Source organism: Dendrobates tinctorius, unplaced genomic scaffold (genome assembly GCF_039654945.1).
Source record: "Dendrobates tinctorius isolate UK_male_01 unplaced genomic scaffold, ASM3965494v1 ptg000004l, whole genome shotgun sequence".
Classification (NCBI taxonomy): Eukaryota; Metazoa; Chordata; class Amphibia; order Anura; family Dendrobatidae; genus Dendrobates; species Dendrobates tinctorius.
Genome location: NW_027361672.1, coordinates 16737793 through 16760376, shown reverse-complemented (window position 1 = coordinate 16760376; position 22584 = coordinate 16737793). Strand labels below are relative to the sequence as shown.

General features: G+C 42.8%; 1 protein-coding gene across 2 annotated transcripts in view; it reads left to right on the top strand.

Moving 5' to 3' along the window:
* ATP9B (ATPase phospholipid transporting 9B (putative)) overlaps positions 1–22584 on the top strand; it is a 478099-nt gene that overhangs the window by 295981 nt on the left and 159534 nt on the right. For both annotated transcript variants that reach the window (XM_073566404.1, XM_073566400.1), the window contains exon 13: positions 7388–7530. In XM_073566404.1, the coding sequence (XP_073422505.1) occupies positions 7388–7530 (143 nt within the window). The remainder of the gene's footprint in view (positions 1–7387; positions 7531–22584) is intronic.

Sequence of the window (22584 nt, the reverse complement as noted above, 5' to 3'; positions counted from 1 at the left end):
TCGGCCTTATCCGTCCTGTTCCAGCGCAGAATTGCTACCAATTTGCAGGTGAAGACTTTTCATTCAGGGAGTCTCCCACTTGGTACCTCCCTATAAGGCGCCTATGGACGCCTGGGACCTTAACATGGTCCTAAGTGTTCTGCAGGAAGCTCCATTTGAACCGCTTCAGGATATCTCTTTGAGGTACCTTTCCTGGAAAGTGGTGTTTCTAGTGGCCATCACTTCCATCAGGCGGGCTTCAGAGCTGGCGGTTCTATCCTGCCGAGCTCCGTTCCTCACTTTCCATAAGGATAAGGTGGTCCTCAGACCGGCCCCTCCTTTTCTGCCGAAAGTCGTGTCCTCTCTTCACATTAATAAAGATGTTGTTTTGCCTTCAATTTGTCCAGCATCGGTGCACCGTGTGGAAAAGGTTCTTCACACGTTAGACCTGGTAAGAACCCTCCGGAGGTACGTGTCACGGACGGCACCCTTTTCGTCAGACGGACATGCGGTTCGGCTCCCCGAAGGGCTCAGGAAGGGACTCGCTGCCTCAAAATCGACCCCAGCCAGATGGATTCATTTGACTATTCAGGAGTCCTACCGCATTAGAGGCATGCCAATTCCAGCAGGGATCAGAGCGCACTCTACCCGGTCAGTGGGCGCCTCTTGGACGCTTCGGCACCAGGCTTCGATGGAACAGGTTTGCAAGGCAGCAACCTGGTCCACCCTGCACACATTTGCCAAACATTATAATATCCATGCTCAGGCCTCGGTGGATGCGAGCCTGGGTAGAAGGATTCTCCAAGCAGCGGTGGCGCACCTTTAAACAAGAGATGCATGTAGCTTGGATCGGTGAGTCAGTCTCCCACCCACGGACTGCTTTAAGACGTCCCACAGTATCTGTGTCCCCCAATGAGGCGAAGGAGAAACATGGATTTTTGTGATAACTCACCGTAAAATCCTTTTCTCCGAGACGCTCATTGGGGACACAGCACCCACCCTATTAGCCAGTTGGCTCTGTTTTTGTTTAGTTAATACGCATTTATTTATGTGATATAAGGGTGGTCCTTTTCTGGACATGTTTTACCTGTATTAAGGCTGATTTTGTTGTCCTCCTACTGCTTTGGCACCAAACTGAGTTCCGCCCGCAATAGGGGCGAGGGTGGAGGAGCTATCCTCTTTTTTTCACTTAGTGTCAGCCTCCTAGCGGCAGAAGCATACACCCACAGTATCTGTGTCCCCCAATGAGTGTCTCGGAGAAAAGGATTTTACAGTGAGTTATCACAAAAATCCATGTTTTCGGGGTATTGTATTTTGTTATCTTATCTTCTATGTGAAATATAATCTTTTGTTGTTCTTCTGCACCTTATTTACATACTAATGCTAATAACATGCTAATATAGACCATGAAGTAGATATAGTCTTCATGTTTAGGCTTTCAATGCTAAATTCACTCTTTAGATCTGCCTTTTTTCCTTTCTCATCTTCCTTTACACCCAATCTGCTTTATTAAAAGCATTAAAGGGATTGTCCCAACACCCACACCAATCTGCTGCTTGCCATGGCTGTTTTTCTGGATATTAGCAATATACTGGGTGGAACACCGTAATACTACACTGTTTAGTGGCCGATGCCGGATATTGCACCTAATCTATTCACCTCAATGGTAGACATGTGGGTACCACACAATGATTTCTTGGAGTGAGGGTCAATGACCTTAAAAGTGACCCCCTTCCCACTCCTAAGACCTTTAAGGCCTATATACAAATAATAAAAGACTGACTGGCACTTCAATTATTAGCTCTCTTGACCGAGCACTCTGCCCTCCAGCCTGTCGCGGTTTTAATTGCAGCAGGATCCTACCTACCCAGAAATTCAGGCTTTAACCTAAGAGAGGTATTCACGCTAGACACGTAGAGTCCCAGCAAACAGGAGACCACCTTATCGTTGGCTGCTGGGCATGCACGAATTAGCCAAATTATGTGCCAATTATCTCCATTTGTTCTTATTATCTAGAGCAGTATTGCTATGCATATTTCATATATTTCATATTTACATGCTTTAGCACTACATAGTGCAACTTTGTTATCACACAGGTTAAACAGTGAAACGAGCTCCAATCGCAGTAGTTACCCTTAAGTGCCATCTGTCTAACACAGCCACCCCCTACACTGCATGGTGCAGTCTCAGCTCCTGAGCCGGCTCCATGTAGTAACTGAACACATTTAATTTAATTGCAAGAACAATAAAGTAATAAAGCAAGAGGGTGGAGAAAAAACATTTAAATGTTTTTGAAAGAAAAATAAATGGTCTAAAAATTATTCTAAAGGCAAAAAATCCTTAGACAAGGACTGTGAATGTAGTGAAAATAGTAAAAAATGTTCTTCAGTTACAAAATAAGAGGCCTTACGGGGTTGTCCGAAATTAATGTCTATTTTCTTTAAAGAAAACTACCAACTTTTCTAATTCAGTTAAATAAAAACATCCTAACTGTTTCTACTCTAATGTTCAGTTTTTGTTTTTTTTTCTTCCAATAACATTTTGTTTGAGTCTCCCAGCATTGCACTGGGGCTTCTCAAACAGACTGTCATCTGGGGGCTGGTGCTGCAGTCACTGTTTCAGCTGCTGTCACCACCCTGATTCAGAAAAATGACAAGCTGGAATGAGCCTTGTCTATTTTCAACATTTACAACTATCAAACTTTCATAGTCACTGAGAGGTAGTAATCCATCTAGACGTGCATTGCCTCACTCAATGCAAGTGACCTGTGTGAGTCTGCACACGTCTAGCCAGAATGTGACCTGAAGTTATGCATGTCATATACTTGTGGTTGCGTGACTGCTCGCTCCCTACACCGGAGAATCCTGACTGCAGACTTCGTGTCAGATCTAGGCAAGCTCTTTAAGACTTGTAATAGGTTTAGGAAACATCACGCATACAGTGGATTAAAATTATTGTAAATATATCTTTATTGTAAATATATTAGATGATCAAAAAGATTTGCAATTCCTACAGTGTGTATGTATATATATATATATATATATATATATATATATATATATATATATATATATATATACAGTACAGACCAAAAGTTGGACACACCTTCTCATTCAAAGAGTTTTCTTTATTTTCATGACTATGAAAATTGTAGATTCACTCTGAAGGCATCAAAACTATGAATTAACACATGTGGAATTATATAAATAACAAAAAAGTGTGAAACAACTGAAAATACTGTGTGTCTTATATTCTAGGTTCTTCAAATTATCCACCTTTTGCTTTGATTACTGCTTTGCGCACTCTTGGCATTCTCTTGATGGGCTTCAAGAGGTAGTCACCGGAAATGGTTTTCACTTCACAGGTGTGCCCTGTCAGGTTTAATAAGTGGGATTTCTTGCCTTATAAATGGGGTTGGGACCATCAGTTGTGTTGTGCAGAAGTCTTGTGGATATGCAGCTGATAGTACTACTGAATAGACTGTTAGCTGCTTTTTTCTTGCCCTAATACAAATTCTAAGTAAAGAAAAATGAGTGGCCATCATTACTTTAATAAATGAGGGTCAGTCACTCTGAAAAATTGGGAAAACTTTGGAAGTGTCCCCAAGTGCAGTGGCAAAAACCATCAAGCGCTACAAAGAAACTGGCTCACATGAGGACCGGCCCAGGAAAGGAAGACCAAGAGTCACCTCTGCTGCGGAGGATAAGTTCATCCGAGTCACCAGCCTCAGAAATCGCGGGTTAACAACAGCTCAGATTAGAGACCAGGTCAATGCCACACAGAGTTCTAGCAGCAGACACATCTCTACAACAACTGTTAAGAGGAGACTTTGTGCAGCAGGCCTTCATGGTAAAATAGCTGCTAGGAAACCACTGCTAAGGACAGGCAACAAGCAGAAGAGACTTTTTTGGGCTAAAGAACACAAGGATTGGACATTAGACCAGTGGAAATCTGTGCTTTGGTCTGATGAATCCAAATTTGAGATCTTTGGTTCCAACCACCATGTCTTTGTGCGACGCAGAAAAGGTGAACAGATGGACTCTACATGCCTGATTCCCAGCGTGAAGCATGGAGGAGGAGGTGTGATGGTGTGGGGGTGCTTTGCTGGTGACACTGTTGGGGATTTATTCAAAATTGAAGGCATACTGAACCAGCATGGCTACCACAGCATCTTGCAGCAGCATGCTATTTCATCCGGTTTGCATTTAGTTGGACCATCATTTATTTTTCAACAGGACAATGACACCAAACACACCTCCAGGCTGTGTAAGGGCTATTTTACCAAGAAGGAGAGAGATGGGGTGCTACGCCAGATGACCTGGCCTCCACAGTCACCAGACCTGAACCCAATCGAGATGGTTTGGGGTGAGCTGGACCGCAGAGTGAAGGCAAAAGGGCCAACAAGTGCTAAGCATCTCTGGGAACTCCTTCAAGACTGTTAGAAGACCATTTCCGATGACTACCTCTTGAAGCTCATCAAGAGAATGGCAAGAGTGTGCAAAGCAGTAATCAAAGCAAAAGGTGGCTACTTTGAAGAACCTAGAATATGACATATTTTCATTTGTTTCACACTTTTTTGTTAATTATATAATTCCACATGTGTTAATTCATAGTTTTGATGCCTTCAGAGTGAATCTACAATTTTCATAGACATGAAAAGAAAGAATACTCTTTGAACGAGAAGGTGTGTCCAAACTTTTGATCTGTACTGTAGTTCTGACCTCTGTTGTGGCTGTTATTTTCGGCCTGTCATCTCTACGGCACCTTTGTGACTTCCTAGGCCTGGTGACATCAAAACAAATCTTTTTTATCATCCCTTAAAATCCATGTAAGAAAAGCATCTCCATCTGAAGCTTTTTGAGTCCGTGAGCGTCCCCATAAACATTAGATAGCTGTCGAGAGATTGTTCTGCCAACAGCTATCTCTCCAGGCTATTCCATACACAGAAGAGCTTTCTCTGCTGAGCTCTCCTGTGTTCTCTGTGAGAGAGCCACTGCCAGGTGTTGTTGGCAGTGATTTATCTATTAGATATCAAATGGATTGGCAGTCCAAAATTGCATATGCAAGATTCTTACCTCTCCCGACATCATTCATCAGGAAAAAGTTGAAGGCCCCATACACATTAGACTGTCAGCCAAACTCATCGATATCTGCTAGTTTGTTTAAAGAGGTTGTCCACTACTTTTACATTGATGGCCAATCTTTAGGGTAGGTCATCAATACCTGATATGCCGGGATCCGACACTCGGCACCCCTGCCAATCAGCTGTTATCGGTGTCGGCTGTGGCCGCTGGTTGGAAGTACTTTCTTGAGAAGCTGGCTGTCTACTTGTGGTGGCCACCACAGGATACTAGACATCCGCCTCCTATTCAAATCAATAGGAAGCAGATGTGCAGTACCAAGCCTTGGCTACTGCAAGTAGACGGCCAGCTCTGCAAGTAAGTACTTCCGGCCAACGGCCACCGACACCAGTAACACCTGATTTGCGGGGGTGCCGGGTGTTGTGTCCCAGCCAATCAGACTCTGATGACCTATCCTAAGGCCATCAGTGTAGAAGTAGTGGGCAACATCTTTATCGTTTGTATAATGTGTATGGCTTTACTCATAGACTTATTTCCAATGAGTCTATTGTCTTTTGACTCCTAAGGTCCTGATGCGTAGATCACAGCTTTTGTGCCAGATTTCTTGTATAAACGCTTTGACAAGTCACAATATTTAGTCACGTCTCTTATCTGTGCCATAATTTTGTGACTTTTGGTGTTTTCATGTCAGTTTTTTTCCAGCTTCACCAAAATGGGCAGAGCTGGGGTGAGGCAGGAATGGGTTAAGGGCTGGCCGCCACAGTTCATCTAATTAATGACACAGGCTATGATATTTCCAACACCAGAAATCTCACTCTAGAACCTGACTGGAGTGAGATTTCTGATGTGGCGCACATTACTCCTCAGACTCTTCAGATTCATGAAGAGACGTGCACATGGTATGGTCTATGAGTGAGGGTCTTAGAGTGACTGAGTCAGCAGGATTTTTGCTATTTAATATGAGAGCAGGATAATGTAGAGACCCTGATTAAAGGAATGCATGACTTACTGGGCTGACCAGAGAGTATACATGGCTTCTGATAACAGATTATCCATCGTGAACACCTTCTCAGGTGTATTAATGTTTTTCAAGTCCTTGTAACTTTCACTGTGTCACTCATGTCATTACATCCACAGCACTGTGCCAATGATGGGGTCATATGTTGCCTCTAAGCCTATCAGGTTGAGGGGTGCTGCTAATTTACCTATTGTACATCTTAATGAATGAGGTGAAGGGGAATCACAGACCGGAGGCAGGCAGAGGGGTTGGGGAATCACAGTTCGGAGGCAGGCGGTGGGTTCGGGGAATCCTAGACCAGAGGCAGGCGAAGGGGCTGGGGAATCACAGACTGGAGGCAGGCGAAGGGGCCGGGGAATCACAGACCAGAGGCAGGCGAAGAGGCCGGGGAATCACAGACTGTCGGAATGCAGAGAGCTAGGGAATCACAGATCGGAGGCAAGGGGAGGAGCTGGGGAATCACACACCGTTGGTATGCGGAAAGCCAGGGAATCACAGATCGGAGGCAGATGGAGGGGCCGGGGAATCAGACTGGAGGCAGAGGGGCCGGGGAATTGCAGGCGGAGGATCTGAAGAATCACAGACTGGAGGCAGGCAGAGGGGCTGAGGAATTACAGGCCAGAGGCAGGCAGAGAGCCAGGGAATCACAGACTGGAGGCATGCGGAGCAGCCAGGGAATCACAGATTGGAGGCAGGCGGAGGGGCTGGGGAATCACAGACTAGAAGCAGGCGGAGGGGCCGGGAAATCATAGGCCACAGGCAGTCAGAGGAGCCAGGGAATCACAGATCGGAGGCAGGTGGTGGGGTAGGGGATCACATACGGGTAGTAGAAGACCTAATTAGTAGAAAACTTCAAATGGTGATTACTGAGGAACAGCAAAGTGAATTTCTTCACCAATGGTATCAATGCAATCAGTATTACAGAGCCATTACAGCAATGTTATTACTTTACATTACAAAATTGAGCTGACCGGTTCTTTTTAAGTTGCATTGTGTGCCATTCTTCTTGTTGGATGCATGATTGCTATGAAGTAAACCATATATTTGACCTCCAGGCTCCCAGGAACAGTCACTAATCAGTGTATGGCGGTGCTGTGGTGTTTGGTTCTGTACACCTTGTACAGCCTAAGCTGGTAGCACCTGATTGGTGAGGGTGCCAGGTGTTGGACCCACACCAGTCAGATACAGATATTAATAACCTTTTGTAAGAATAGATCACGAATAACCTATTGGTGGAAGACCCCTTTTAATACAATGTGTGAAATCCAGAAATCTGTAGAAAATCAGTAGTTTCTTTTTTGTTTTTCAGTCTGCGAGTGAACCTGGACATGGGGAAGGCTGCTTATGGCTGGATGATTATGAGAGACGAGAATATACCCGGCACAGTGGTGAGAACCAGCACTATTCCAGAAGAGTTAGGACGTTTAGTCTATTTACTTACAGACAAAACAGGTAATTCATGTTCCTCACCAGCCTGTTACAGTATGTGCCTTCTCTGCTGTAAATCATTATTTTAGGGGGAAATATGAATACTTTGAGTATTAGGGTGATTATTGCAGTGTTCAGCTTTACTGTGATGTACAATATTCAGCAAGCTATTACAAAGGCTGGAGAAAGACAATCATCTGGTAACTGTGTAATATTTGATAACCTAGAAGTGCAAACAAGAAGAAACATGCTGTATCGGGCTGTCAGCAATATTGCCGTACATACAATTCATGTACATCAGTGTTACATAACACATTTACACACTTCTTCACTTTTAGCTGCATCAGCAAGAAGGCTACATTTGTCATCTATTATTCAGTTGTGGTAACCATTTCATGAATTTGGATTTACTTGGTCTCCAATATGTAACATGATTATGAAAGCATGTTTTTTGTTTTTCTTTATCCTTCATTTATCATCACTGTCCGGCTCCTCGTACTCCTCTTATTCTTATAAATCTATTGGTTAGGAACTTATATAACTTTATCAATACTACTTAAATGGATTATTGATGTTAGCCTGACAGTTGTATTTATTAATATTATTTATTTAAGATGTCATTAAAGGGAGTATGTCAGCTTAATTTGTAGTTTGAGTCCAGTGTATTTGAGCGGAGATCAATTTCCACACCTCTCACCTCCGCCTCAAAGGGCGGTGATTAACAGGCGGATGTGTATGCCCATAGACACCGTAGTCTGTCAGGTAGTGCAGAAAAGGACATGGGCAATGATCCCCCCACAAAGGACTAAAAAAAATCATGTGTCTGGGGTAATAGTTCAGCACTTCTAAAAGCTATATGGCACTATTATTTTGTTGATTTTTTTTGGCAACTTAGGGTATACGCACATGATGTCTTTTTCAGTTGTATTCTGCCTGAAAAAGCAATAAAAAATGCCTAAAAGAATGAACAAATGCACAGCAATGTCAAAATGACTTGCTGTACATATGTTCCTTAAGCTTAAAAAGCCGTGAAGCGGCTAAAAGAAGTGACCGTTGCTTTCTACTATTGACTCCCACTGTATTATATATGGCATTTTTTTTTAAAAAGCACAAAAGATGTAACATTAGATGTCAGAAAAAAACAATTCAAGGAAAGCATCACTGATGTTTTCCTGAAGTGTCTGCTGCTTCAAAAACAATGCGGGTGTACCAACACCCTAGGTGTACAGACCCATGGTTGCTATGTGCTGCCCTAGTGGTGTAGTATATTAAAATTAGCTGGATGCAATTTTCATGAATGTGGGACAATAAAACAAGTCAATACTATAAATATAGGTAGACTGGGTGATAAACAGGTGTACAAGGAGAAGAGCGCTCTGACCGCAAGAGCTTACACCTGACAATTCTGACACTACTTCTGCTATTCTGTTCTAGATCCTGTTCTGAATCCTGAGTACTAAGGTTGAGTGAATCAATTGTAAGCTAATCAGATTATTTTAGAATTTCCCAAAATGTGCACTTTTAACCAAATCCAAAATTTTGGGAATTCAATTGCAGATTAATTCAATTGGTCATTCAACTGCCATTTTGCTAGGAAGAGGTTACAAATACCATTTTCACATGTCCGAGCTACTGCAACCTCTCCTCGCTCCCTAAGTCACTTGCTCAAGTCTTCCTTTCACTCTTAGACAGTGCTTCAAATGACGAATAGACCTACATGAACATTATGATGTCCTAAGGTGTATCGCTCCAAGTGGTCACGTGTGGCAACATGAGCACGTGGGTAACACATGACGTGATCTAATAACATTCATTGAGGGTTAGTACACACTGGCCTATCCATGTATTATTCTCAGGAGATCTCATAATAAATGGCCTTTTTTAGTGGCAATCGGGGTTCACCTGATTCACATTAAACTCTTCTAATGCTATTCAAATTTCTAACCCAAATTAGAGCAAATTTACCGAATTTGAATTTTGATTGATTTGCTTATACCTAAGAGGTACCAAAAGATAGGGATGGGTAATCTGCACATGCCTGAAGGAAACCATGCAAAACATACGATTAGAAATAAGAAAAACACTTACATGTCTTTCAAACGCCCCCTAACGAAGCAAGGTTGAAACGTGCGTTGGGGTGCCAGGACCACATGCTACACAGTCTGATAGACATGTAAGTTTTTTTCTTATTTCTAATCATATGTTTTCCTACTAAGGCTTCGACTTGACTAATATGGACAACAAAGTCCTACATATTTATGTGGACAAATAAGGATAATTCTGGTATGTTAATAGCTATGCTAAACATAATATTTATATAATTTAAGTGGTCCTCCATTGATTTACGCTGTTTAGGATGTATTTGTTTTAATTGTCTGATTTATTAAACTTTTGTATTTTAAGAAATTTTAGGCATTTACTTAGTTCTTTGGTGGTATTCTAAGAAAAAAAATAAGCAGCATGTGCATGAGATTTAAGATTCCTTGGTGATGTTGTAACCTGCAGCTTTTTAGTGTAGCATACTTGGTGTAGAAATTTCAGCTGCAAAGCCTATGTGCGCAATCTATGTATTTTCTGCAGACATTTCTACACTAAAAAACGTGTCTCCTGGCAGGAAAATATTTTGGTTTTATGCGTTTTTTTTCCAGTCTTTAGTATGGGTGAAATTATTGACATGCCACAGACTGTAAAATGCTGCAAATTTGCAAGGCAAAAAATAAGCAAGATTTTGGACAAATTTGCGGGGACAGCTGTTTTCCACTACAAACACGTGAAATATGACCGACAGCCAAACACTTAGGGTACTGTACGTGCACACTTTAAGACCCCAACCTTTGTCTATCGATTTACAAAGAGACGAAAGCTATAACAAGATCCATACTTCCGATTTTGCACTTGCACATTTAGTTTCTCCATCTGATTATATTATTTCTTGGATGCATGATGCAAGAACTGTCCTAATCCTCAGGCACAGGTGACATGCCCATCCAGTCACAGTCAGGTGCACTCATGAAAGGCATATGTCAACAGCCAAGTGTAATGTGTCCGATGTCCGGGACATGCTTGGTGTGCAGTGGTGACGTGCTGATTCTTGCCATCATGCTTGTGTTATGTAACGCAGATTGGTGCTGCCAAATGAATAGAAAAGACAAAATAAAGAACATTCTGAAATAATAGCAAAGAATGGCATGTTAGTGTAAAGGGAAACCAATCGTTAAAACAGCGTCTGGACTAAAAGTTCCCACTTTTGCAAAATGATTTGGAATTAGTTTTTGCTTCTGTGGAGCATTACACTTCTTCTGTAATTGCAAGGTAGCCCTTTGTATGATTGCAAATTGGGATTGTGCCTCATCAATAAGCTTTTTGACATGGAGCGTCCATCACATTGGTTGTCTCATTTGCCGCTGCAGAAAGGAGAACGAAGTATCTCAATAATTGCATTATAGTTTCCTTATTGTGGGACAAGAAAGCAACATGGTATAATTAGGTTTGATTGGAGTGCATGTTTCCGGTAAGATCTGAAATTAATGATGTTGCTATAGTGACACATCTGTGGCCAGCAGTGCGTGAGACTTAAAGTAATTCATTCGACAAGAGAAGACATCTGTTAACGACAAAGATGCGGAGCATATTGACACTGACCAGAAATTCTTGATGTTATGTGATAAATGAACAAATGATGCTGAAGCAGGAGGACCGATAATTTGCAGCTAATCTGCAGGGAAAACTTTAATCTTCTTACTGGTCGCTTTTGATAATGCCATTGTTTAAAGCACAATGCAGTCGGGAACTCATAAATTATAGAATCTAACTGCAGATATATCCTATAGAAACTAACATGGGATCAAGATTAAACTATTTACTACTGTAAAGGAAAGTTTTAATTTCCAAGTGATAAATGGAAACAAAACCTGCGAAGAGATCCAAGGGAACAGGAAAGGCCCACTGGCTGTTCTATTCTCCGAGAGAGAGCCACACGAGGATATCATTCTCTGAAACAAGCACAATGTCATTGCCCAGTCCAGGAGAGGACAAAATTGAGGGAGGGTAGTAGCAGACCTTAAAGGAAAACTATGTTATGAAGACAGAACATCTCATCATTTACCTTCTTTTGTCCCACCGCTAATATTCTGCCTCTTAAAAAGTATACGGTATGTATTAATCCTTGGTCATTTTTTTACTAACTCACTCTGCACCTTCATCTTCCATTTTGAGTAAGGCTCCATAAACTGCCTGACTTATTGTTTTAAAGGGGTTTTCCAGTGTGGTTTTTTTCAAATTTATTTGCTACGCTACAGTGCTATACAAGTAGCATAGTGCTGCTTGGTACATTAAGTTAACAACCAGAGGTGGTGGTTAGAGCTTCTTCCTATCGTGAACCATTTTTATTTTTGCTCTTTTGTTTTTTTTTCCTCACCTTCTTCCAATGGTGCACTTAGCAGGAATAACTTTACCCCAGGCCGCTCTGCAGTCTATTCCCTGTTCTTCCTGCAAAGTTCTTTTCTCAGATGAAGCCCCCTTAGGCCGTTTAGGCAGTCCGTTAGACGGACTGTGTTACACTGCGGTATAACGCGGTCCGTTAATGCTGCCATTGACCCCCATTATATGGCGCATCGCGACACATGCCGTAAAGCGGCATGCGTTAGCGATGTGCCGTCATTCAGCGATGGAGCCTCGGACACAGGCTGCAGCGTCTGAGGCTCCGTCACCGCTAGTGCTGATAAATCATCAGCGCTAGTGGGTATAGCTTAACATGATCGCGTTATGCTATACCGTTAAGGCAGCCCATCAACGCTATGCGTTGAATGGGCTGCAAAAAGCAATGTGAACCTAGCCTTAAGACTGTTTGAGACATCTGGAAGAATGATTGCCTGGAGAAAAAAAGGTGTCCGCTACCATGAGTCCTGTCTCATACCAACACTAAAGCTTCCTGAGACCATTCATGTGGAAGGCTTTTCATCCAGGGCAGTATGCTCACTCACAGTTTTGCCTAAGAACACTACCATGAATAAAGAATGGTATCTACATATCCTTCAAGAGCAACCTCTCCCAATGACTCACAAACAATTTCATGATCAGCAATGTTTTTTTCCAGCTCAATGAGCAAAACATTGATACAGGAAAGATGTATATCTTTGTACCGTGTTAGCCAGTGGATAGAAAAATATTCAGGATTGAGAGTCCTCAGTAGTTGTAAATTACTACTGAGGACTCTCAATCCTGAATATTCTTGAGCAAAACATTGAAATTCTGGGTCCATGGGTAGGAAACTTCATAAATCTTGATTCCATTGAAAACCTGTGATCAATACTCAAAAACTTTGTAGACAAAAGCGCAGAAATTGTGATAAACTCCAACAGTGTGGATGGACTAGCATTTCTGATGTAGAAAACGCCAGCAGATTGAATAAATTCGACAGGGATGTGTTGCCACAGATCCTTCCCAGCTCCACAGAACTGATCTGTTTGTGTGAAAATGCTAAAAGTTGCAAGATGTTTGTGCAAGACCACATTGTAGAGAAATTGTGTGACTTTTCAAAGCTTTTACGCCAATTATGTGACAGAAATCCTTTGAATCTGCCCCAATGTTTTTTCTTCTGCTTGCAAAGCCGCGTCAGGTGAACTGATGTGCTCTTTTTACAGAAACTGCTTCACTGTTGACTTTATCATGTTTTTTTTTCAGTAGGTCCGCTGTCGGCGTCATTTTTTTTGTGTTCCTTTGTATTTTACACTATTGTGTCGAGCGGCTTATTAAAATAGGCTTCCTGACAAATTAACGTTGCTTCTTTTAACTGCTTCACGAATGCTACCTCTTAATAAAAAAAGTGAGATAAGAAGGAACATGTACACTGCAATATGCCTACAATCGAAGTTCCGTATCAGCATGTCCGTGGAATGTGGGAAGGATCCAGAATGTCTGGAGGAAACCCACGAAAAGAACACACAACCTGCGTGTAGATGTTATCAGATTTGATTGGTCGGTCAGTTTTTTTCTCTTTTACCTGACACTTTCTATACATGTTTATTGCAAGATTTGCAAATCCTCATTCAATCACAGCCAATCACTCAACGTTATCTTCCAAAGTTTAGCATATCAAAATGAAAGGAGAACATATGATTTACAAGTGTCCAATTTCTCACTCCCGTAACGCTTCTGTCCTGATATAGCCCTTATTCCATAGCTGTGCAGTTTTGGCTGAAAAAATGCACACACTTCATAGTAGAAGACCATTTCTGCTATCATGTACCTGGATTTGTCTCTGATCTCATTTGTAGATACGTTCACAGAAAAGCCTTATTATTTCCAAGGATTAACCTTCAACCAGCTGTAATCTCACTTCAGAGAATAAGAGATTTGTAAAGTCTACAATACTGGTCATGAACAAGCCATGATTTTTACCCTCTTCACGTTGAGAATATTGTTATTTTGCTCTTTGGTATATTTTAAACCATCATTTTCTAACAGGATCTTGCCAACCTGATCAAAGTATATTCCAGAAAAAAATCATTTATTTGTTATAATGTTCAACAGGTGATATGAAATATGAATACATGGAAACAAGAAATTGATGTTATAGTAAGAGATGGTATGGTAAAAAAAAAAAATAGATTTGTCTCTAAGCTGATTATTTTTTTTTCGGTATTGAAATATATATGTGCTTTTATCTTTTGTTTTTTCATTTTTTTTTTTTTCCCCGCTTCTTCCAACAGTCATAACATTTTTTATTTTTTTGTCCACCTAGCCGTGTGAGGGCTTGTTTTTTGCAGGACATGTTGTACTTTTGAATGACACCATTCATTTTATAATGTGATGCACTGGAAAGTGGGAGAAAAATTCAGAATGCGTTGCAAAAATAGTGCAATTCCATAATTGTTTTTTGGGTTTTCTGATGTTTTTACTGGTATCATTTAGAGTAGATGCAATGTTTTGGTCGCATGTTATTGCAATGTTGTGATAGCCACAAAACCGTAATTCTGGCATTTTTATTTTAATTGTTCATTACGCCGTTAACAAATCGGATTAATTTATTTTATCCTTTGATAGATCAGACTTTTACCACCGCAGTGATAACAAATGTGTGTATTTTTTATTTTCTTTATTGTTTTATTAATGGGGCAAAGGGGGGTAATTTTAGCTTTTGTGTTTTTTTTTTTTATTTTTTGTCCTATTTTAACCCCTTTACGACCTATGACGTTTAGGTACTTCATCGGTTCCCCCCCCCTCTGTTTGATGCGGGCTCCGGCGATGAGCCCGCAACTTGTCTGCCACATGTCAACTGATTTCAGCAGCTGACATGTGCCCTTAAATGCTAAAGGTGGAATCGTGATTCACACATGGCTGTTAACATGTTAAATGGCGCTGGCATTCTCTGACAGCGACATTTAGCATGATCACGCTAGGAGCGCGTCACTAGCTCTATCGGCATTCCTGTCACAAGATCGCGAGGCGCCGATGGGTTAGCATGACAACCCGGGGTCTACAGGAGACCCCTGTAGTTGTCATTGCCGAACTGCTGAGTGCTGCCTCCTGGCCAACGTGCATAGATTACCATTTTAGCCTTTTTATGTGTATCACAGGCAATCGGATGATCACAACTTCTAGTCTCCCATAAAGACTATTGAAGCCAGTAAAAAAAAGTTTAAAAATATTTAAAAACTTAAAAAATAAAAGTTTAAAGCACCCCCCTTTTGTTCCATACAAAACAAAACCATTTAAAAAAAATACACATATTTGGTATCGCCGTGTTCAGAATCGCCTGCTCTATCAATATATAAAAATAATTAATCCAATTGGTAAACAGTATAACGAGAAAAAAATCAAAATGCCAGAATTACTTTTTTTTGGTTGCCGCAACATTGCATTAAAATGCAATAACGGGCGATCAAAACATTGTATCTACCCCAATATGGTATCCATAAAAACATCAGCTCGGCACTCAAAAAAATAAAGCCCTCACCCAACCCCAGATCACGAAAAATGGAGAAGCTATGGGTCTTGGAATGTCATGCCGGCTTTGGACTCTGTTCACACTGGGGAGTCTGTTGTGCAGTCTTACCTTCCTGTTACTCAGCCTGAGTTTGGGCGTTGGCGGTGGTTTGTTCACTGATGTTCAGCTTGGCAGGAGTTAACTTTTTGATTAGTGGCTGAGGCTGCTGGGCACGACTTCTCCCTTTTAAGTATTTCTCAAAACATTCCTGGATGCCGACTATAGCATTTGCTTGTCTGTTGCATACCCGTCCTGTGGTGGAGAAGCTGTTGATACGCAAATCTTTATTTAGGAGTTTGGTGAAATATACTTTGTTGTTTGTTCATTTCCCTATTTGTATTGTGTTCCCCTCACACACACATTGTGTCATCCTGATAGTTTGCTTCATAGTGCAGTTTATGTTATTCCCTGTCGTTCTTTATGGCTGGAGTCACACACAAGGTAGAAAAATACGGACCGTATTTTATGTCCGTAATACGCATAAATGGTCCCTAAATAGTGCTCTGTATGTCATCCGTTGTCAGGGTGTGGCCGCGTATTTTTCTCATGTAAGCATCCGTATGTAATCCGTATGGCATCCGTATACCGTTTTTTTCTCGCAACTTTGCAAAATGGACATTTAACGGTTTTGAGGCCTGCACATAATTTAAATCATCAGCATCAACCCTATTTATTGCCTCCACATTAGGTGGCAGCCTCCAATCTGCCCATTTTGTTGCTGTGCTTGTGTGGGTGTCTTGCTGGTTGTTAGGAAACATGTCTGACACACTTTAGTTCACCTCAACTGACCGTGTTCTCTTCAACTGGGTTTTGTCCAGGCGCTTTGGCTAGCCATACCCAGTGATTGTGGATCCGAGGAGGAGGAGATGCATGTGGGTCCATCCACTTTTGAGGCAACGACTCAAGAGGTTATTTTCAGCCCCTCTATTCTTCTCTGCGGGATCATCCGGAAAAATTTTACAAATACTGTCGCATGAGCCTTGCAACATTTGATCTACTCTTGGAGACAGTGCGCCCTTGGATCCTGGGATAACCTTTCAGGACACAAGAATGCGCAAAGCTAGATCTGCAGAGGAGCGACTTCTCACATTACGGTATGTACTACACAACCACATTCTCTATGTTCATGATGTGTTGCCCAAAGTATCTTTTTTATTTTGTCCTAAGTTTAATGCCCTCATCTTATTCCAGATATATATAAACTTACAGACCAGAATGTTATGTGTAATATGTAGTGATTGTGCGACAAAATATATGTGTGTTAGTAGATATGAATCACTAACAAGTTTGGTATGTATGTACGTGGTGTTTTGTTAATTTGTGCATTCTAAAATGTTCCATTTCTGTTTTTCTTCAGCTTCCTGTCCACTGGCCTGTCTTATGCCGCCCTCCACCATGAGTTTCTCATTGGAAGATCTACCATTTCTGGCATAGTCAGGTCGACATGTAGTCACATATGGTCAAGACTACATCAACTCGTCATGCCCCAGCCCAGGATGGAAGACTGGTTGAGGATATCAAGGGACTTTGAGGAGGAATGCCACTTTCCTAATTGTATTGGGGCCCTTGATGGCAAACATATCCGGGTGCGTAAGCCGCCGAACTCTGGCTCCCAATTCTTCATTTAGAAACAATACTTTTCTGTTGTATTGATGGCTCTGTCCGACCCTCAATACAAGTTTATAATTGTTGACTTTGGGGCCTATGGAAGAACGGGAGACTCTAGAGTCTTCAATACTTCCATTATGGGTCGGCGGCTACGCACCAACCAATTGGATCTACTTCCACCACGTCAGCTGCCAGGATCCACTCAAGAATCAGTCCCTTATGTCCTTGTGGCAGATGAGGCGTTTCAGTTAACGTGCAATGTCATGAGGCCATATCCCCGGCGCAACCTGGACCACCGGCGCTGAATTTGTAACTTGCGCCTATCACGTGCTCGGCGACTGGTGGAGTGTTCCTTTGGCATTCATTGGGCCAAATGGCGGGTACTACAGTCTGCCATTCAGCTGAGTGAACAAAATGTAAATGAAGTAATTAAATCATGTGGCGTTCGCCATTACTTCACCAGGATACATGATTGTTCCTCCTCTGCTGGTGTTGTGCGTGGGTCAGACAATGTACGTAGGGCAAGACCACCTATCAACCCTCAACGTAGACTGCTCTCTGGGCTCAAAGTGCGTGATATTTTCACAAATTACTATGTCACCTGAGGGGGAAACTTCTTGGCAAGAGCATGCTGTGTCTATGTTGTAAATGTTTCTTTTTGGGCTTTGGGAAACTATATATATTACAACCCCTTATGTCTTTTCTCTGTTTCTAAATCAATGTGCAAGCGTATGGCAGCATGTCGTGATGTAAGTGCATCATTGATAAAGACAACAACAATTGAAAGTTAAAACTTTTTATGTATCCTTTTTTTAAAGGCCTTGGAAAGCCTTACGTTATTTAGCAAAATGGCCATAATTGGCCTTAGAACACAAAAAAATTGTTAAAATGTTACAATACAGCATTTAACCACAAAAACACACACAAACTTATAAATTGTAGTATGTAGGGGGGGAGAAGGCGACAGTCCAGCCTGTGTTGCCTGATGGCTAGTTTGGCCACCTTGGCCCTCGGCCTGTGTGGGGGCATACTCTTGCCCATGATGCAGGTAGTGGGCCGGCTCATGGGCTTGAGGTGGATACTGGGCACTATATTGGAGACGACTCTCCTGTTGAGGCTGGTAGGGCCGTGGTCTAAACCACAAAAATGGCCATGTCGTCCCCAACCAGATTGGGACCAGCCTCCAACATTGGCTGGGAACAAGTGGCCATATTGGTGTGCTGGGTTATACCCTGACATTTGGGAATGATGTTGCCGTTGTTGGGTAGGGGGGAGGGTGTGAGGCATAGGCCCACGTGTAGGAGGATCCTCAGACCCTGATTGAGCAAGCACTTGGGGGTGTGGGTTAAGACACATGAGATTCTTGGGTGACAGCTGCCACCTCTCCAGAAACTCAAACACCTCTTAAAGGGTATTGGGGGGGTGTGCTTGCGTCAATTAGGATCTGAATGGATCCTCGCACACGTAGCCGCACCTCACGGGGAAGGGAACAAAGATAATGGGCAAGTCTGCGTGAGTACTCCTCCTCACCATCATCAGTGGCAACTCTGTTACGAGAATTTTGGTCCTCTGTATCCACATTGGTCCTGGTGTCAGTGGCAGGGATATGGTGCCTTTGTCTACGTCGCCTGGATGGCACAGCAGGCTGGGGGAGCCCTCTAGCCGAACAGTTGGGCTGCTGCTGTTGCCCTGTTCATCCTGGATGTCGGGTGGTGATGCAGCTGACGGTCCTTGTTGTGGCTCTGTTCCTGGTGGTGGTGTTTCTGGTGGCGGCCCAGGTTCTAGGGCAGGATCAGGTCAAGCCGGAGAAGTCACTTGGGCCTGACTCCTTGGAAGGTCACAAAATGTGCCAGACACCTCAACCCCTCCACCTACAGGATCGATGATGGCCTCTGATTCAGACCCTGTCTCCCTTTCAGTGATGTTAGACGGAGTTCTGTGATTAAATATAAAATGTAGAGAAAGGAAATTTTTGATCAGGCCCTATAAAGCATTTGTGTCATGTGGTGTTTTTGTTCTACTTACGGTCTGAGATCCACAATTGGAGCGAGGAATGAGAGGCGGTCGAAATAAACATATTTCCGCTTTGTGTGGGCCCCTGAACCACTTCTTGCCTGCTGCTGGCGCTCACGGCGATACTGGTCACGGATGCTGCGGCAGCGTCTCATCACATCTTCGACTGCAATGTGACATAAAAGAATGAAAAATTACAATTTGCCTAAAACAAGTTTTTGAACTAGTATCAAAGTCATGTGGCCTACTAGGGTGTGAGTTCTACCCAGGGTGGCATATAGCATTGGTGCAACCAGGCCAGACGCACAGGGTCACAGTAGCTCATGTGGCAATTAGCAACTCTTTAGGCCTGTTTCACACTTCAGTTTTTTGTGTCAGTTAAAATCCGCCAAAATGGCGGAAAGCGGATCCGTTGGTAAACTGATGTGAGCGGATGCCACCGGACCGTTTTTTTGACGGATACGATGAATGAAGAATTTTAAAGGAACCGTAGCCCAGAGAGAGAGATTTTTTTTCCAGCCGCCAGAACAGACTTTAGGGTTAAATTTCAGGCTGAGTGAAGTCTTTCAGGCATGCGCAGCGTGAAGTGCGGATCCTGCCGCCCGTTACATGCTCCGTTTGGGCATATCGGCGGACGTCAAAATTTTGGTGGATCCGCAAAAAACCGGATCCAACGGATGGCCATCCGTCAAAATCCGCCGGTAATGCGACTCAATGGGAAAAAAACGGATCCACCAAGCAAAATGGCGGATCTGTTTTTTTTGCAAAACGGCGGATCTTGACTGATGGACAAAAACTGAAGTGTGAAACAGGCCTTAAACTGTTTTTGCTAGGCATTATGAGGAGCTTGGGGACAGGGTAACATTCTCTCAGGGTCAAACAGTGGGCCAAAAAATAATTTACAAGCCACAAGAGCCCAATATCAGAAGCACAGGATGTGGGGGGCCTACTTGTAAAATATTTTTTTGATGGGCAGGTAATTTGACATACATAATTTATGTGCACGTACTTATGTTCTGCTGCTCCTCACGTGGCCTATCACCAAAATCAGGGAACATTTTGCGACATATGCGCCTCCATGCAGCCTCCTTTCTTGCCCGGTCAGCATAATGTGCATCCTGTTGGTCCCATAATTCCGGGCGATCATGCACAAGAACAATTAGCAGCTCCACATTCAGATTTGGTATGGTGCCATGATGCTGTACTCCGTGGAGGCGTACTTCCTGTATGTCTGGAGCGCTTTTTGAGCTAATTTGCATGTCTAAGCTTCCTGATGATGGATTGGCCCATTTCCTGTCACAAGGAAAAGTCTTGCATATTTCTCACAAGTCACACTGGTGGTCTATGTGTAATGCAATTTTTTTGCTCACCCATAGACTTGCATTGGCGCACTACGGTCGTAATATGCTGACAATCGCAGCATGCTGCGATTGGCATGGACTGTAGACACTACGCGAGAAAAATACGGCTGATGGGAGCTACCCCATAGAGAAGCATTGGTCCGTGGGCAATGCGTTTTTTTATCGCCTTTCACTCGTCCGTATTCCTCTCTAGTGTGACGCCGGCCTGTCTATGGTTTCCATTACGGTTCACCTCCTGGGTTTGGGGTTTTAGCTCAGGGCTGGATAGGAGATAGGGACAGGTCGGTGACTCGGGCCTCAATACCATCAAGGGTACCCCTGAGTTAAGAAAAGACAGGGCTCCCCCTAGTCTGAGGGGTCAGTTCAGGTGCCCAGCTTCCTCATCTCCTGTTTTCCCATTGCTTCCCGTGACACGGAAAATGTCAACATTTTATTTTTTTTATAAACTTTGGATTTTTTTACCACTTAAATAAAAAGTAGCTTATACATGTTTAGTGTCTGTGAACTCATAATGACCTGCAGAATTATAATGGCAGGTCTGATTTAGCATTTAGTGAACATGATGAAAAAAAAATATTCTGGAATTGCACTTTTTTTGCAATTTCACTGCACTTTGAATTTTTTTCCCCCATTTTCCAGTACACTATATGGAAAAACCAATGGTATCTTTCAAAAGTACAACTCGTCCCGTAAAAAAAGCCCTCAGATGGCCATATTGACCAAAAAATAGAAAAGTTGTGGTGGCCCTAGGAAGAAGGGGAGCAAACTCAAAAACAGAAAAACCCAAGGTGGTAAATGGGTTAAAAAACGTTTTTTTTCTTTTTACTGTATTTAATGGTCTCATTAGGTCACTTGAAGATGTGATTGTTTGCTCGCTTGTACTATACGTAGCGGTGCATCAGCACTGCTATGTATAGAGAAAATCACAATCTATGAATGCCAGCCGGGTATTGAGGCGAGAGACTCATTGCAGTTGCAAGTGTGACCCCGGCCATACAGGGGTCATCAGCAGACCCCCACTGTCATGATAACTAGGGTTGATCGAATAGCTTTGGATAAGAGCTTATTCGAGTAGCTATAGCGCTTACCAAATAGCTGCATCCAGGTGTCCGGGTTCCCGATGCAGCTATTCGGTAAGCCCTAAAGCTATTCTAATAAGCTCTTATCCGAAGCTATTAAATCATCCCTAATGAAACCTATCAGTGCCCTGAGATCATGTCACAGTCGTGCTGATGGGCACATGGACTGTCGCTCTCACTGGCGCTTGTTAAATGCTTCTGTCAGTGATTGACCGCAGCATTTAACAGGTTATTAGGCCCATATCTCTTTAAAGAAGCCTGCAGTAAAAGAGGAAAAAAGTTGGTATACCTAATTGCATATGCAAACAAACACCATAAAACACCTTGTATGCTATGTTTATGTTTTACTAGTCTTTAACCCCTTTGCGACACGCGTCGCACTAGTATGGTGCATGTCGCTTCTCTCCCTTTGATATGGGCTATGCTTGTGAGCACACATCTTTACAAGGACATGTCAGAAGTTTTGAACAGTGCTCGGAGCAGCCGTGGGATCCACCCGCGGCTATTAACCCGTTAAATGCCACTGTCAAACTCTGACAGCAGCATTTAATGCGTACTTCTGTCCATCAGGCCGGAAATCCGCCCACCGGTGACCCTGTCACGTGATCGGGTCACTGGTGGGTTGGCATGACAACCAGAAGTCTCTGGAGACGACCTCTATGGTTGTCACTGCCAGATTGCTATGAACGCCGCCTGGTGGTCGGCGCTCATAGCAAGTGAGTAATTCTGCTACATACAGGTAATCTGATCATCGCCTATATGTTCAGAGAAAATCACTGCACACGTACAAGAAAAATAATGCTTCAGGTGAGTTTATTGCTGATAGGTGAAGCGACAATTTAAACGACGTTTCGGCCAATCATTGGCCTTTATCATATAGTCGCCTTTTCAAAAAAGCAGCATGGGAAAACCAGGTAAGTAGTGTCACCGCAATGCAATATGATATGTCAGAGCCTATTGGGTCCAGTTTAGAGTCAATGCCCAGTGTATGCAGTGGGTTCATGAGGAGCCGCTCTCCATTGAGTAAGGG